The 17,491-nt window shown below is 39.6% G+C and overlaps 3 protein-coding genes across 7 annotated transcripts; all 3 read left to right on the top strand.

The window, feature by feature from the left end:
• Nucleotides 1–5,291: 5,291 nt before the first annotated feature.
• Nucleotides 5,292–10,948, top strand: LOC124315099 (UDP-glucose:glycoprotein glucosyltransferase 1-like). Of its 2 annotated transcripts, XM_046780487.1 has the most exons (13): nucleotides 5,293–5,654; nucleotides 5,719–5,962; nucleotides 6,028–6,233; nucleotides 6,300–6,724; nucleotides 6,793–7,541; nucleotides 7,611–7,738; nucleotides 7,807–8,415; nucleotides 8,489–8,829; nucleotides 8,901–9,132; nucleotides 9,214–9,826; nucleotides 9,887–10,060; nucleotides 10,152–10,315; nucleotides 10,398–10,948. In XM_046780487.1, exons 1-13 carry the CDS (start codon nucleotides 5,420–5,422, stop codon nucleotides 10,802–10,804), a joined length of 4,527 nt encoding a protein of 1,508 aa, XP_046636443.1. In that variant the 5' UTR covers nucleotides 5,293–5,419; the 3' UTR covers nucleotides 10,805–10,948. The 2 variants fall into 2 exon arrangements, with proteins under 2 accessions (XP_046636444.1, XP_046636443.1); XM_046780488.1 differs by lacking the exons at nucleotides 10,152–10,315; nucleotides 10,398–10,948 and having other exon boundaries at nucleotides 5,292–5,654; nucleotides 9,214–9,819; nucleotides 9,878–10,030.
• Nucleotides 10,919–13,618, top strand: LOC124315245 (protein Wnt-11b-2-like). Of its 4 annotated transcripts, none has more exons than XM_046780783.1 (10): nucleotides 10,919–11,053; nucleotides 11,224–11,430; nucleotides 11,553–11,659; nucleotides 11,728–12,011; nucleotides 12,109–12,279; nucleotides 12,342–12,532; nucleotides 12,619–12,667; nucleotides 12,758–12,825; nucleotides 12,908–13,288; nucleotides 13,399–13,618. In XM_046780783.1, the coding sequence occupies exons 1-10, from the start codon at nucleotides 10,919–10,921 to the stop codon at nucleotides 13,447–13,449; spliced, it is 1,644 nt and encodes a 547-aa protein (XP_046636739.1). In that variant the 3' UTR covers nucleotides 13,450–13,618. The 4 variants fall into 4 exon arrangements, with proteins under 4 accessions (XP_046636739.1, XP_046636738.1, XP_046636741.1 ...); XM_046780782.1 differs by having other exon boundaries at nucleotides 13,396–13,618; XM_046780785.1 differs by lacking the exon at nucleotides 13,399–13,618 and having other exon boundaries at nucleotides 12,882–13,008.
• Nucleotides 13,619–14,208: 590 nt separating this feature from the next.
• LOC124315213 (medium-chain acyl-CoA ligase ACSF2, mitochondrial-like) lies at nucleotides 14,209–17,423 on the top strand. Its single transcript, XM_046780735.1, has 15 exons — nucleotides 14,209–14,684; nucleotides 14,744–14,921; nucleotides 14,993–15,121; nucleotides 15,186–15,409; nucleotides 15,500–15,617; nucleotides 15,674–15,769; nucleotides 15,835–15,983; nucleotides 16,053–16,221; nucleotides 16,289–16,396; nucleotides 16,456–16,604; nucleotides 16,668–16,741; nucleotides 16,800–16,867; nucleotides 16,944–17,054; nucleotides 17,135–17,198; nucleotides 17,276–17,423. The coding sequence occupies exons 1-15, from the start codon at nucleotides 14,566–14,568 to the stop codon at nucleotides 17,335–17,337; spliced, it is 1,818 nt and encodes a 605-aa protein (XP_046636691.1). The 5' UTR covers nucleotides 14,209–14,565; the 3' UTR covers nucleotides 17,338–17,423.
• Nucleotides 17,424–17,491: the final 68 nt, after the last annotated feature.

Here is a 17,491-nt window from a genome sequence, read left to right as displayed (position 1 = left end):
AGGCTACCAGGAAAAGTAGAACCAAGTTTATGCCATCAACTTTTCAAAGAGCAAGTTTCAAGGATTTCCATGACGAAAATCAACTACCAAAACGAGATTTCTCAAACTTAGGTCAATGTTTGAGATTTGCTCATTTTCTAAAAAGAAACAAAAAGTTGTTAAAATACACTGCCACGTATTCTGTTTGATTGTCACTGCATATTGGGCTTGATTCGTAGTATCCCCACTTGATCCAGACATCGGGATAGTTTCAGAAAGAAGACTGTATCTGTTTTTCATCTATTTTCGTGATGCCCGCTGGCCAAATGAAAGAATATTAATAACTGATATCCTCAAAAACGAGTTGTCGACCACTCGGTGAATAGTATTATACCCTTTGCCAACGGCAGACAAATCCACGATCAAATTACCCACGTCCGGTTGGAAATGAAAAAGTGGTAGATCACTCAAATCCCCCCCTTCCAAATGTTAATATTAAGCCTCCAGCAAATAAAATTTGATTAAAACAGTCATCAAAATGATGACTCTAGAGAACAAGTGTCATTGACATTTTTTAAAAACGCCCCTAGGCACGATGATTGCATAATCACCATTTTACTTCATTCTAAATCTCAAGAGACTTGAAAAATGTCAAAGAAATTAAAATCAAAGGTAAAACAAATGTCAACGACACCTACTATGAAATGAGAAGCAAAACACGTTTCCGCCGGATTCGTTCGACAACTGCCTCCGATTATTAGAGGTTGTGCTACTAGCGGGAAGTTGGTCGAATACCGCATCCAGTTGTTGGCCCCTCAGGCGTTGCCCAACCCTCTGCAATAAAGCACAAAACGTCATAATGCTTAATATTATTGCACCATATGCACGTTTCATCCGAAAATCATGCAAGATATTCCGACACATTGGCAACGTGAAAGTTTTTCTATTTCCGTTCGCTATCCATCAACTTCCTGTTTTCGAATTAATGTTGGAACTGAACCAAAATTCTTGCACCAGGGGTACGGGAAAATCCCCCCTCTAAATAGACAATTGCTGTTCATTGTTCTCCCCTTTGGTGATGCCATAATGTGAACAGAAAGGTGAGCAATTCTGTAGTAAACGTGTACACCTGCATCCGTAGGCGAGTCTCTGGAATTTTATATCGACTTGGTTAGTGAACGCAAAACGCCCCAGGCTAAATTTCTTTTCAAGTCTTATGCATTTTGAACAACAAAACATTGCAGCCATGCACAACGTTGCATTTGGTTGCGTTTTAAACGTTATTTAATCCTGTTTTACGGGAAATTTCTGATCTACAGTGCTGCTTGATTATTCGCTCGCAATGTTCATACTTTCATATATGGTTATTGTCAGAGTTCCTTATGAAGAAGCCATCACACGAGTAAATAACCTAACCAGTCTTATCAGTTGTAGGGATTTTATTGCCTTATTTAAAAACCTGGCATCTTTCCCCTGTAACCTGCAGCAACTCCATGTTTTGTTTGCTTGGATGGATGGACCATGGATGGATGGATAAATGGATAGGAAAATGGACGTCCAAAATTAGCTCTTTTTTAATCGACAATTATCTACGGATGAAGAGCTTGGTCAAGGGTTTGATCATATTCTTAAGACAAATGTATATAAATCACTGAAAATGTTATTCCAGCAACATTATAAAGTCAAGCAACAAACTGGTTTATTGTCTCACTAAACTATTTGAATATTTAATTAAGTCAAGCGCTGGTGTTGCCTGAAGCATAACCTTCATCGTCTTTTTTTTAAACACATATTTCTACGAAAAGATGGGATTAATAATTCGATAAGGATCGAAGATTCCGCATAATTCTAGTAAGACTAAACCTAGCTTGTCCTTGGAAGATTCTTGATCCTTGTATGACGAAAATCATCCATGCGCTGACTAATGATTATGATGACAAGACAAAAAAACAAAATAATAATAATAATGGCTCAGAAAAATTCGTCGTCTTAACTGGATATCCACAATTTCTTAAACTATCCCTCGGGGAAAGGAGAGCCTTGGCAACACCTCATCCAAAATGCAGAAACATGCTTACGCAAGCAAATTCATCATTTATTGCATGTTAGAAAAATGAATACTCGTTTAAAAAGCTTCCCCACCCCCAAAAGGTTAAACAAAAAAGGAATAAATTTCTTAATAATACACAATTCAGTGATTTTTCCAACTCTTCTTTTCGGGTGAGTGTAGCCTCTAGAAACAATTTTAAATGCATATAAAGATGAAGTTTCGCCCAACACCTATAAGGAATAATGGTCCTTTTTCACGCTGATGTCTCGTGAAGGTCGCCTGATCTTGCAACCAAGCAATATGGGCTTAATGTTAGTTCTGATTAGGCCTAACACGATCGATGGTCGTGAAGATTCTTTTTAAGCCAATAAAGCCTTAAAAATGGTTTGGATATGTGACAGGATTCCGATATGCTAATTAAGAGCACACAGGCAACAATTTTTCTTCCTTTGCAGTTTTGGCACAATTGGCAGCAGAATAAGAAAATTATTTTGTAGCCAGTTCCAAATTCCCATGAATGGAAAAATGGTTAAATTATCATATTCAGGATATAGCGACTATTAAGATTTTATTGGTCATTAAATTTAATGTTCTTTTCATCGTGTTACACCAAAGTAGGTTCGTTATTGGATCCGTGAAACCGCTGAAATTATGAAAGTGCGGACGCAGATACTAACACTTTCCTATTGCATATCACGTAACAATTAATTTGTTATACATGGAGTCCACAAATGTGCAAGAAAATTTCTCATCTATTTCACCATCTAAAAGGAAAATTTGTCGCTACAGAATGACTTTTAATTTCGGATTTGTTTTCCAGGATTCTCCCAAGTAATTTCTTCGATCACTTGTAGAATTTCAAGAACAGCGAGTAGCTGTAAAAGTAACGAGATCAAATGTAGGCTACTTCCTGTTGGTTGGTGGTTCAGCAAATAGACTAGGTCACAAGGTTTTATTGAGAACTTTGATACTCAGTGCAAAAGAGACGTATATAGCGTATACGTCCTGGCAACAGCCCAGGAAGCGCATGATACAACGTCATATTACAACTATTTCAACAGCATCCCAGCACACGTACCCCAGATAAACATAGACTATCCTACTGACGTAATAAGACATAAAATCCATGGTAAATGGACAAACGTTTGCTCAGCAGCATCTACAGTAATAAAGCAATAAGATGCACAGCACATATAAATTTCGGCTGCCAATTCAATCTCATACGTTGAAGAAGCAAAATGAATTCCTTAATCAAAAAGCCCATTGATTAAATCAACCGGGCCAACTCCTGGAATGTTGGGCTGTCAACCTATTTTTAGTATTTATAGCCAAGCGCTTTCTCATTAATTCTTCGCTTCCGAAAATGACGGTCCTCATTAAGCATATTCATGATTTCATGAATATATTAGATTGAGTTCCACTTTTTTTAACGCGGAAGTTCCAATTGTGTTTAAAGTAATGGAGAAACGTGAATAAAATATAAAAGACAATTACAGTGGCGGAATTTTTCCGGTTTGTAGCCGAAAAGGGAGACATTTTTCAGGATGTAGGGGCGCTGGATTCAATTAATCAAAGTTGTGGTTATTTTAAATATGATCCATTCAATAGAAAGAAATTCTAGGAAATTAAAAAAATATCAAAAGTATAGGGTTTTTTCTCTTAAATTACTTCCTGCATTTATTCGTTGATGCAGAATGAAATCGTGATCGTCCGTGCCAAATCCTTACCTGATGGAAATTTACATAGGAAAAAAGAAATTTGAAACTTTGAAATCATTTCTTCGAAACATGCAAAGAATATTCACGGAGATTTGCTACTACTTTCTATTACAAAACAACTTTTACATGCATGAATTGTACTTTTTTTTCAAGTGGATCAAGATATCAATGGCGTAAGTAGCGATACTATAGCAGCTATACGGTATCAGGTAAAATTTGGAAAGTAAGTTAGCAGTGCATACATTTCTGCTGTAACCCAACACGAATAGCTCTTGCTAATCTTATGGCACAAGCGGGCACAACCTTGTGGACTCATGGTCTCGAAGGTTAAAGGAGAAAGTTTGTTTTTTCTTAAAAGAGGTCACAAATGTGCTGATTAGCATTATATATCGTTAATATCAATTGAATTGATAAGAAAGAAAATAACTAATTTCATATATTACCAGCACTAAGAAGGAATTGAAATGAATTGACTTTTTACCAAATGTATATCCAGGTCAAAGTCTCTAAAATCAAGATTTTAAAATGTTATGACAAAGAATAACGGTTTCTATTCACGACTGGAACATTTGAAACGCTACACTACGTGTGTAGTTCCTTTTAGGCTTGAGGCGATATAATAATGGGTTTGACACTATAGAAAAGTTTTTCAAAAAAGAATAAAAAGAGTTTAACGATGAAAAAGAATTCCTGGTTCAGTAAATGCTAGTATTTGGACGGTTGAAACACTAGGAATTATTTTTCCCGAAAAAGAGTGTCAACTTTCCGCGTTCGTACAAACCTGAAATGGTTTCACCAGACCCAAAAATGAACAGTTCCAAGGGCCTCCTTCTTATGGGCTTGGTTACGACTAGATATCTTCGACATGGCGATTTCAAATCTCCATTTCCAAATTGGTTATGCTTGGATATCTAGGAAAATTTCTATTTCTTAAAGAATCGCCACGCCAAAACTACACAGAATCACAATGTGGGAAACAAATTTAATTAGCGTAATAAAACAATTCTTTCATACGTACACAAAATGTTGGGATAACAAATTGTTGTTATGTTAAGGTGTATTTTAGATTTCGTAGCATAGAAAATTTTAAACTTTAACAAGATTTCTTGTATTCATTTTGTTGGGTAGGTTCTTTCATTTACATCGGTGGCAAAAAATAGGAATGCCCTATTTAAGGTTATGCGTGTCCACGAGAATCCTAACACACACACATGTGGTTTACTCATATGGTTTTACTGAACCACACACATGTGGTTCATTACAAATAACGACCTATTTCTATTAGCATTAAAAAAGGGAAAATGTCGATTTAACGTCAAGTGTCTAAATTTGTAGTAGCTTTTGTTCACTATCCCTAATATTAGCATATTCCCTTAAATTCGCATTAAGCCTTCGGCAAATTTTTGGATGATGCGATCTTCATCATTTATGAAAGTTCCTTTTTTTCTTTTTACGAAAATGTGAAAATTGGCGCTCTTGTTGTATCACAGCGAAATCTGGCGGGAGTCGGGATAACTTTCATGATTGCACGTAATCGATTTTGCCAGCATGCCAGCCGACCATAGAGCGAGTGACAGCACAAACTTGAAAGCGGCCGGTTTAAGAACTTATACTGGTGCTGATTGTGTATGATCTGCTGTTGGAATCGAAAGAGTTTCAACAGGAGACGGAAATGAAGTTTATAGCCTTTTTTCTGTGTTTAATATTTTATCAGTTGCAGTTTTCAACTAGCGAAACTGCGGACGATGTTAAAGTGAAATCTAAAACTGTTTCAACTCTGTTGAATGCAAAGTGGAACTCAACTCCTACTGCTTTGGAAATCGCCGAATTTCTTAATGATGAAGATCCTTCATACTTCTGGGCATTCCTTGAAGATCTCTCTGCTAATGTTGATACATTTTCAGGAAGTATGTCTTAGAATTAGTTTTTATTATAACATGTGTTGCTTGTAACAATTCAATTCAATCTTAGAAACTGACAAAAGCAAGTATGAAACGCTTGTTGATCTCACACGCAAATACCTGTCTGAGGCTCAAGTGTCTCTCATGAGATTTTCATTGGGACTCCATGTCTACTCGCCAAAGATTGAAATGTTTCAACAGATTGCCATGGTTCAAGGTGTCCCTGAACAGAAATGTGAAGCCGTTGCAGCAGTCAATGGTAAATTGACATGTGATCCAAGCCTTATAAAAACATTACTCAATGAAAAACCAAAGTAAGTTTTGTTGTACCAATTACACATCACCCTCTTTTATTCATTGAAATTGCTTTGATGCGCAGGAGTCCAGAACTATACAAGTTAGATCACCAGTACCCAGGCAAGGCAGCAAAAGGCCACCCTGTGGTTATCCTTTACGGGGAAATTGGCGCCAAGAGTTTGACAGAATTCCACGAAACACTCAAAGCACTGGCAGATTCGGGAGAAATCATTTACGTCATCCGACATTACATTCGTGAACGTAAAGGTCCAAAAGTCAGGCTCTCAGGTAATTTTTAAACTGTTTTAAACATTTGTGAATGATTTGTTTTAAATAGAGATTTCTGTTTCTTAGGATATGGTGTGGAACTTCAGATCAAATCGACTGAATACAAGGCACAAGACGATACAAAAGTTACTGCGGAACAAAGTGGCGCTCCGGGAGATGAAGGAGCTAGTCAGCAATCAACAGAAGATGAGGATGTTGATGTCGAAGGCTTTCTATTCACAAAGCTGAAAGTGCTGAATCCCGACCTTGCACCAAAATTGGACAAGTTGAGACAAGCACTTTTGGACGAATCACAGGAATTGGCCCCACTTAAAGTCTGGCAACTGCAAGAACTAAGCTTGCAGGCCGCTGAGCGGATCCTTAATGCTGCTAAAGATGAATCGCTAAAAATCATGGCTCAACTGGCGCAAAATTTCCCTTTGCTGGCACGTTCTATTGTCCGCACCACCGTTCGACCAGCCTTGAAAGCAGAAATTAAACGCAATCAACAGGTCAGGAAATCCGCAATAATCTCAAAATTTTGTTCATCTTAATTGACTTTTATTATTTCATCTATTAGAGATTCTCCAACGAGTTCAGCCTGCAACCATCCGAGGCAGCACTCTTCATCAATGGTCAACATTTCAACGTTGACTCGATGGACGTGTTCACACTTTTTGAACAACTTCGAGAAGAAGTTAAATTAGTTGAAGGACTTCATAAGATTGGTGTTCCATCGCAATACGTCAGCTCATTGCTGTCGTTGGACCTAAGTCCGCCTTCGCGCCAATACGCAGTCGATATCCGCGATAGCGCCGTACTGTTCGTCAATGATATTGAAAAGGATCCTCAATACAAGCGGTGGAGTCCAAACATCCAAGATTTGCTACGTCCAAGTTATCCAGGAGCTCTGCGCAGTATCCGGCGAAATATGTACAACCTTGTACTCGTCGTTGACCCTTTGGATATCGAAGCTCGCTCGCTTATTAAACTGGCAGAATCTTTCGTAGTTCACAATGCTCCTCTTCGTGTCGGTCTAGTCATGGCCGTCAATTCAGACCCCAAAATCACTGGACGCGACGATCCTGGAGTAGCCATGCTCAACGCTTTTAATTACGTTTCACAGCGGACCCATGCTACGGACGGATTGAGTTTCATTACCGATTTATTTGCCCTAGTGGGTGATAACAGCATAGTTGTGGACGATGTCGGAAAATTGTTGAAGAAGAAGTTTAGCGCTGATTTAGAAGATGTTCTTGGCGAAGATTCCGATTACGATGTTGGCCGGCAATTGACCAAAGATTTTCTACGCCGCACAGGATTCCGAAAGTAATAAATTATTTGTTACTTAATTTCTGGGCTGTAAATTCTAATGATTTTCTTGTAATTTACCCTTAGGTTGCCGCAAGTGCTTTTGAACGGTGTCGCTCTTGAAGAAACTTCATTGAATGGCGATGAATTTGAAGAGGCGGTATTGACGGAACTCATGCGACAGACTTCTTCGTTGCAAAAGGCACTTTTCAGAGGTAAAAACTAAAATGTTATTTAATTTTTATATTTGATTGTTCTAATAATAAGTTTGTTTTTTTATCAGGTGAAATGAAAGAGGATGATAATGTCATTGATTTCTTAATGGGACAACCCAATGTTATGCCTCGATTGAATGATCGCGTCTTGTCAACGTCAGCCAAGTATTTGGATACCACTGGAGTGGTAGAAGGTGGAATCAAAGATCTCACTTCTCTGTCGTCCCATCAACTTATTGCGACGTTTGCCGACTCGATTAGCTATGTTTCATCCAATACTAGAGCTTTGACGCCTATCACCTTATGGATGGTGGTGGACTTGACCCAACAAGCTGGTCGAGAACTAGTGCAAAACGCTTTGGAATATGTACAAAACTCTAGACTGATTCGTCTGAGTTTGCTACATAATCCAGAGTCATCTTTGACCGAATCAGCTAATCATTACATCGACACCATCGACGCCGTCTTATCTTCCAATGACATCAAATTACTCGACAAATTGCTCAAGACCGGAAATGCTGAGGCTATTATTAGTGGGGCTAAAACTGGTACTGATTTTGGAGTAGAACCAGCCCAGAAAAGTTCGTTTGGTTTGAAACTTCATCAATTGTTGGCTGGGCGCGTCCTCGAGTTTCAGCCTGGACAACGTGGATTAATCGCCAACGGACGTGTCATTGGTAATATTACCATACTATCTATTGAATTTTATTATTTAAATTTATCATTAAACGTTTTGTTGTTTTTAAACAGGACCATTTGACGACGAGGAGGATTTCACAGCGGATGATGTAGCTTTGTTGGAAAAGCACACCATGTCAACTTCGGGCGAAAAGATTTTGCAGTTTACTCAAGATCTCCCTCAACTTCACAGTAGCGATCTCATAATGAAAGTAGGAGGTCTGCTCATGTCGAGTGCCTCTGGAACAACACCCAAAACTCGGCACAATATCGACGAACGTGGCAGTGAGCTCAGTTTGCTTAGTTTCCCACCCAAATTCAGCGATTCCCCATTCATTGACATCACAGCTGTGGTCGATCCTCTGTCAGTCGGAGCTCAAAAGTTGGCCCCGTTGCTACTGGTTTTACAAGAGGTAACAACTTTCCCTTTTTCCTCTTAAAAGATGGGCGAATGAGCGATCACTATTTGATTGATGTTTTCCAGGTGCTCAATTGCCGCGTGCGGGTCTTCATGAATTGCGTGGAGAAAAATAGCGAGATGCCATTGAAGAGCTTTTACCGGCTGGTACTTGAGCCGGACTTGATGTTCGGGGCTGATGAGCGCCAGCTGTCTGGCCCCGTTGCGAAATTCGGTATCCTGCCTATGGGTGCACTTCTTACGCAGGGTATGCAGGTACCCGATAACTGGCTGGTCGAGTCTGTCTGGAGTCCATACGGTACGTAAGGCTGCGTGCTCACCCTCGAACTACAGACCGTATAATTATTATGGTAATTATATATATCTTCTTTTATCGTAGATCTGGACAACATTCGCCTTCGAGATGTGGATACTGACGTGCACAGCGAATACGAACTCGAACATTTGATCCTCGAGGGTCATTGTTTCGATTCTCATTCAGGCTCACCACCTCGAGGCTTGCAGCTGACCTTGGGTACACCTGTCGATCCTCTGATGGTCGATACTATTGTCATGGCGAATTTAGGCTATTTGCAACTGAAAGCCAATCCCGGTTCCTGGATCTTACGCCTTCGCGAAGGCCGCTCAACCGAAATTTACGACATCGTTTCTCACGAAGGAACTGACACGCCCAGTTCTGGTGGTAGCGGGGACATTCACGTGCTCATTGGTTCCTTTAAATCTCACGTCCTGAAATTGAAGGTGGCCAAAAAATCGGGCAAACAACAAATGGATTTATTGTCAACTGACGATGACGATAATAACGCCGGATTGTGGAATTCCATCACCAGTACCTTCACATCCAAGTCGAGTGAAGACGATGAAGATAAACTCAACATCTTTTCGTTGGCTTCGGGACATTTGTACGAGCGTTTCATCCGCATTATGATGGTGAGCGTATTGAAACACACCAAGACGCCAGTCAAGTTCTGGTTCCTCAAACAATACCTTAGGTAAAATAAATAAATGTTTAATGACATTGACGATGACAATGATTAATTGACATTTATTAGTCCAACACTGAAAGATTTCCTGCCACACATGGCAGCCCAGTACGGATTTGAGTACGAATTGGTGCAGTACAAATGGCCACGTTGGCTTCACCAGCAGAAAGAGAAACAGCGCATTATCTGGGGCTACAAAATTCTTTTCCTCGACGTTCTTTTCCCGCTGTCAGTTAAAAAAATGTATGTCAAATTTTTCGTATAATTATTTTTTTTTTTTTCTTATGGCTTCCAGTCTTTACATTTCTTCTTTTTTTTTAAAATAAAAAATTAGCATTTTTGTCGACGCGGATCAGATCGTCCGTGCCGATTTGAAAGAATTGAGAGATCTGGATTTGGGCGGAGCTCCCTACGGTTACACGCCCTTCTGTGATAGCCGCCGCGAGATGGACGGGTTCCGTTTCTGGAAATCTGGCTATTGGAGAAACCATCTACAAGGTAATCAGAAATGCTGTCATGAATGCAAACTTTTTTTTATTAATGACTTCATTCATTTTCTCTTTTTTGAATAAAATCAAAGGACGCAAGTATCACATTTCAGCCTTGTATGTCGTTGACCTGAAACGATTCCGTAAAATCGCTGCCGGTGACAGATTGAGAGGGCAGTATCAAGCGCTGAGTCAGGATCCCAACAGTTTGTCAAACTTGGATCAAGATTTGCCCAACAACATGATCCACCAAGTGCCAATCAAATCCCTGCCGCAGGAATGGCTGTGGTGCGAAACGTGGTGTGACGACACGTCCAAGCGGAAAGCCAAAACGATCGACTTGTGCAATAACCCACAGACCAAGGAGGCCAAACTCGATGCCGCCGTCCGCATTGTCGCCGAATGGAACGATTACGACACGGAGATCAAGACGATTCAAGAAGAACTCGCCCGAAACCGGACGGAACAACAGCGCCAACACGATTCATCCGAGCTCTAAAAAAATGAAACATTTTTCGTAATCTTTTGTTTTTTTACCCAGGGTTTTCCGAGTCATGAAAACGAAAAAAAAACAGTTGACCCAATATCTTGCTTGTACATGTGAGAAAGAGTCATGACGCTAATAAGACGAACTAACAAGGTTTTTTTTTCTCATGTTTTGTTCCTTGTCGTCGCTACCTCAAATAAGGATGAAGTCACAGGAACGTACGCAATCGGAAGGGAGGGTCTTTTTCCCTCGCACCTTCAGGTATCATTTAGCACCAAGTACGCGAGGTGTGTAGTGTACGTCCATTGACGATGTTTGCTCGCTCTCAGCCATTTGTGGTCACTCATTTCAATCTAGTTCTTTCTCCTTATTCTCTTTGTCTTTGTTTCTTTCTATTTATGTTTCTTTTTTTGGTTGGGTTAATTGCATAGTCTCTGCTTGGTTTGAATGAGCGATGTGATAACGACGTGGGCAAGGGCGGAACCGATGTGATTGATCGATCTCGTTTCGAAAGAAACCCTTGTATTTTATTCCGAGGAAAAACAATTCCAACAGGTGGGCTTGCTCGGTGTGCGGCAATCTTTGTTCCGGCCACCAAAACAACACACCGTTCTCTTCTGTTTGTTCCCCCACAAAAGGTAAAGAAGAGGTTGAAAGTTACAAGACGCCTTTCAGTCAGACTCGATCCGCCATCAAAGCATCGTTTCAACCGTCTTCCTTTTTCCCCCTTCCCCCCTTACCGGCCCTGGATGATCGACAGTCGATCCGATTAACACGTTGTGCGATGGTCATGGATGGCTGTCAATTGATCGGGCTGCTCATTCTTTGCCTACTGATGGCCACGCCTGCAGTCTCCATCAACTGGATGTAAGTAAACACATTTTCCCTTGATATCCCTGGATTGCTTAACTTGGAATTTGTTTTTCTTGGCACAGAGGTTTACACAGACACTGGGATAGTGAGTTTTGGAATTGGACTACCCTCAATTCGTCCAGTCGCCAGATTAACAACATCAAATCGACTTGCTGGTCGGCCGTCCGTCAGAAACTGTTGACCAAGGAGCAAGTTAAAGTGTGCCTCCAGCAGCCAGCTACGATGCTCTCCGTTTGGGAGGCGGGCCAATCCAGCAGTCAAGCCTGTCGGCAAGCCTTCGCCGAGCGCAGGTGGAACTGCAGCTCGATCGACTTCCTCCCACGGAAGGCACCCGATCTATCTCACGGTTAATTAATGCATCATTTTTGAATGAAGATATCCAATTGCCCGCCAGTTCGACTTTTTAGAGGTTCTCATCATATTATTTAACTTTATTATAACAGGAACCAGGGAACAAGCTTGGGTGTATGCGCTCACTTCGGCTGCACTGACTCGTGCGGTTGCACGAGGTTGTTCTTCGGGAATTTTGAAGCAGTGCGCCTGCGGCTCGTTCCCGCGCCACCCACCCGATGGTCAATTCAAGTGGGGAGGTTGCGGTGATGACATCAAATATGGTAATTACGAAATCATTGAATTACATTTCACGTTCTTACTGGAATAACAATGACAATTAAAGCTAAGCAGTTCGCCAAATCATTCACGGATGCATCCCTGAAACGAGTGAATCGCAAAGCTGCAACGAATCTTTTGCGCGTTTCCGACCACAGCGAATCACTGGGCGGACATTCGGGTTCTGCTGTCCAGCACTGGAAAAAACCTCACGTCATTTCCGCTGTGAACATGCACAACAACCGCGTCGGTCGTAAAGTATTGCATCACTCTGCTATAATTTGTAGTACCAATTATATCTGTAATAGGACAAGTTTTTGAAATAATTATTTGGAATCGCGCAGGTGGCCGAGCAAAGTCTACAGACGCAATGCAAATGCCACGGCGTTTCTGGTGAAAAATGAGTTTTCAATTAACTACATGATATTTTTATGCTTTGGATTCCCTGAATTTTAGTTAGAGCGTTTCATTGAATTCAAACAGGTTCGTGTCAAATTAAAACCTGCTGGCGATCGCTGCCACCTGTTGGGGAAATAGCCAGTCGAATGAAAGTAAATGAAACAGTGGTTTAAATTTTGAAGATATTTAAACTTCAATATCTAATAAGAGCTGACCAATGTTGGGGGAAATTAGACGCTGTACGGATTGGCCGTGGAAGTTACGCCTCGTCGACCAAACGACATGCGCCGCCGGAGTGCCGTAGCTTCCGGAAGACTGGCCATGTTGACGGCAATCCAGCATCATCATCCGCAGGCCCCTCCTAGCTTGATGGCATCCACGGCCGTTCGAGACGGCGGTTTCAACGAGCAAGACCTTATCTACATCACTAAATCACCTGACTTTTGTCGGCCGGATAAACAATCGGGCAGTTTGGGTACGGCCGGAAGGATGTGCAACGCAACCCACGAAAGTAGCAGCGGCAGTTGCGCTTCCCTGTGTTGCGGGCGTGGTTACATCACCGTTATCCGTGAACAAGTCGAACGATGCAATTGCAAATACATTTGGTGCTGCACGGTAATAACAGCAAATTTTCAAAAGAATTATCTACTTTTTTTAAAAAATGTAAGTTTTATTTAATTTTTTATTCGTTTGTGGGAATCTTTGCTGTGGAATACAACCAGCAGGTTCGCTGTAAAACGTGTCGACGTCAAGTCGAAGTGCACATGTGCAAGTAGATTCGACACCAGTACACACCAACCGAAAATCCCAAGAATTTAATTTGTTTTTACTAAAACTGCTGTATTTTTTTTTCTGTTTATTAATTGATTCCTGAAATGTGTATGTTGTATCTTTAAGAGTTTATTTCATTATGTTCAGTACTTATGCAGTATTAAATTGATTAAATAATTTGAATTCGTTAACGTAATTGAATATTGAATGATAAAATATGAGGGAAAAAACAAAAATTCTGTGGCGTGACTACCTAATTAAAAGTAAGCTTATGAATGTATTTAAAATAATGGAAAACTTTGAAATGACTAAATTAAGGAACCTGGTATCCGCCTATTTCTTAACAAGCAGAACATCTCATTGGCTGACTATCTCTCTGCCTCTTGTACGAAGTGTGTATATTATAAATGCACTTGTGTGAGGGGTTTTTATAAGGTTTATTTGAATTACTAACATATGCGCGGCATGCTTCTGCAGACCGGCATCCATAATCCATTCATGGAGCGCACGATCGAAAAGAAACGAAAATAAATTAAGTTTCGGTATCGATCATCACTAGTGCCGCGTATAAAAAGAAATAATAGACAAAATTTCGTATATTTATAGCAAATTAAATTTATTGTTATTTAGTTTTATTTACATTTCCTTTTAAAAAAATTAATTTTGACTTTCCAAAACTGCGTCATGCGGTTGGTCGCGCCAGATGGCGTCTGGTGTGTTATTGAGGGAAATTTGAAAACTGCTCCCTTTAAAATTTAAATATTATGTTAATTTCCTTCAATCCGACTTATTCTCAAGTTACGTAAGAAGAACATTTAAAAAATTCTATTTGTATTTTCAGAATATCATTAGAACAACCAAACCCCCTGAGGCTTTTTTTTTTTTTTTTCAAAATACTGGGTCGTCTCTCTCTGATGGGTCTCATCTCTTATCTCGACCTTGAAGTTTAACACTGCTTTATGGCACAGTATTTGTTTAGCTCGGTTCAGCTCAGCAGCTATCGTGCAAATCTAGAAATATCGTTGTTATTAAAGGGGCATTCCTCTCAATCAGTGTACCAGTGATTACAAATCAAAACCCCTAAAAGTGTTTTGTTGATTGTTTTTGTCTTCAGCAGTGAAATGTTTTGTTTTTCTAAAATCTCTAGATGCAGTAGCAAGTGCATTCACAGTTTAAAACCCCAAACTTCTCATTTGACAAGTCTTAGACCTCTCTCTTCATCAGTCCCTGTTTTTCAAAGGTAGTAAATACTGTACATATTGCATTAATGGGTTTTATTAATTTCAATACTTCCAACAGAACTAAAGAAAATAGAAAATATGAAACCAGCTATGTTTGTGGACCTGGGTCCACCCCATTGTTGGGTCTAACAATTGGACAGCTCTTGGAAAATACAGCAAACAAATACGGTGACAGAGAAGCTGTTGTAGTTATTCACCAAAACATTCGAAAGACCTATCAGCAACTACTAAATGATGTTTGAATCATTTCTAAATTATTTACATCTTCATTGACATACATATATACATCTGTTTTCATTTATAACAGGCCAATCAATTAGCAGCTGGATTTGTTTCACTGAAACTTAAACGTGGAGACAGGATTGGCATATGGGGGCCTAACTCATATGAATGGGCTCTGACTCAATGGGGAGCAGCAAGAGCTGGCCTTATTCTGGTTAGTCTTTTATTTTGTATCATGTTGTAAATTGATATATTTTCATTTTTATTCCACTCAACAGGTAAATATAAATCCATCCTATCAACCCCTGGAATTAAAATATGCCTTGAACAAAGTTGGCATTAAAACCCTTGTAGCTGCAGAGTCATTTAAAAATCTTGACTATTTCTCCATCTTGAACGAAGCCGTGCCTGAAATCAAAGAAACAAAAGAAATGGATTTTATCAAGAGCCGCGAGGTTCCCACCCTAGAAAGTGTGATTATGATATCTGATCGCATTGAAAAGTATGAAGGATTAAATATTGCAAATTTTTGCAAACGCATACTAATAGGCTTTTTAAAAAATTCGCATGTTGCCAAATTGGCATTCAACAGGGGAACATGGCGCTTTCAAGACATTATGCAAATGGGAGGCAACAATGAATTGAAGGAAATTGGTGGAATTCAAAGTAAAATCCAGTTTGACGAACCAGCAAATATTCAATTCACTTCGGTAAGCTTAAACCAAATTACGGCAGAATACTTCATGAAAATAATTGGTTTTTTCAGGGTACTACGGGGAGTCCTAAAGGAGCTACCTTGACGCACCATAACATCGTCAATAATGGATACCTGATGGGACTGCGAACGGGCTACCATCTTAAGGTGATATTAAAATCGTATCGTACTTAATTTTTATAGGGACAAGTTTGTAAAACCTTTCAGCGTAGGCGCATCGCCTTTGCCTTCCAGTTCCACTTTATCACTGCTTCGGATGTGTTATGGGTGTACTCAGTGCAGTGAGCCACGGAGGAAGTTATGTACTTTCCAGTCCCGCTTTTAGCGCAAGAAAAGCTGTCAAGGCCGTAGAGCAAGAGAGGTATAATTTAGCTGGTAAAATGTTCGATACGGTTCCGTTCGTTTACAAGAATCAACTATTGAATTTTAGATGCACTTCTCTCTATGGTACACCGACAATGTTTGTCGACATTCTTAATCTGCCTGATTTAAATAGCTACGATCTAAGTAGCCTATCAACTGGATACATGGCTGGAGCTCCGTGTCCGCAATCGATTGTCAAGGCTGTCGTTCATGATCTCCACATGAAAGATTTTGTGGTATAGTTATCTCTGATTGAATTAATTACTTGTCTAGAAAATAATTTGTTTCTTTGGTATTTTTCAGGTGGCATATGGAATGACGGAAACCAGCCCAGTGACTTTCTCCGGATATTCTAGTGATCCGTTAGAAGTGCGACACTCAACCATAGGATTTCCTAGCGATTACACTGAGGTATCATTAGCAATCCTTTTGAAACGCATTTTAACCTAATCAATTGTATCTTGGCTAAGGTTAAAGTGGTTAATGAAGATGGACATATTGTCCCCATTAACACACCTGGAGAGCTGTACACTCGTGGGTATTCTAATATGTTGAAATACTGGAACGATGATGAGAAAACAAAGGAGATGATTTCGGTGGATCGTTGGTTACGTACAGGGTAATGAATTAAAATTCTGTTTTCTTGAAATAAAGTAGATTTTTGAAGTTTTTTTCTCGGTAGTGATATTGCCGTCATTGATGAAAATGGTTATGGTCAAATCGTTGGGCGGGCAAAAGACATGCTCATAAGAGGCGGTAAACGAAATTTTCTTTCTAAAACTTAAAGTTATAAACTAATCAATTGATTTATTAGGAGAAAACATTTATCCGCGTGAAATTGAAGAGTTACTTCATACTCATCCAGCCGTCGCAGAGGTTCATGTAAATAAATCTTTAGTTTAATTTCCTTGTATTTTTCAAATTTTGATTGTTTTCCCTCCAAAATGTCGTTCCACAGGTGATTGGCGTTCCTGACGTTAGATTGGGTGAGGAAGTTTGCGCATGGGTCCGCCTACGCCCCGGCTGCGTAGCGACGGAAGATGATCTTCGAAATTTCTGTCGCGACAAGGTAAGAAAAGCTCGATAAAAATAGCTCTAAAGTAAGCACGGTTTGTGTGAAAATTAAACTATTTGCGGATAATACTTTAGGTTGCCTACTTCAAAGTACCAAAATACATTCTATTCCGGGACGACTTTCCTAAAACCGTAACGGGTATGCATGCCACAATTTTATTTTCTTGCTATTATATTTTTATTTTACATTATTTTTGTTGCGATAACTAATAACAGGAAAAATTCAAAAATTTCGGATGCGTGAAATAACTGTGGCTGAATTCAATTTTGATTCGTAACTCTGAAATTAACGGAAAATAAAGTAAACTATATGCTAGAGCAATTTTCTATCGTATTTGATAAAAGTACACGTGTTTATTTTAAAGATGAATTTTACTAAACTAAAATAATCAGACGACAATTTTACTGAATGAACAGTTCTAATCTTGAAGT

The sequence above is a fragment of the Daphnia pulicaria genome, chromosome 11 (genome assembly GCF_021234035.1).
Source record: "Daphnia pulicaria isolate SC F1-1A chromosome 11, SC_F0-13Bv2, whole genome shotgun sequence".
Lineage (NCBI taxonomy): Eukaryota > Metazoa > Arthropoda > Branchiopoda > Diplostraca > Daphniidae > Daphnia > Daphnia pulicaria.
The sequence above is the reverse complement of the archived record's forward strand: the minus strand, read 5'-3'. Positions and strand labels throughout refer to the sequence as shown.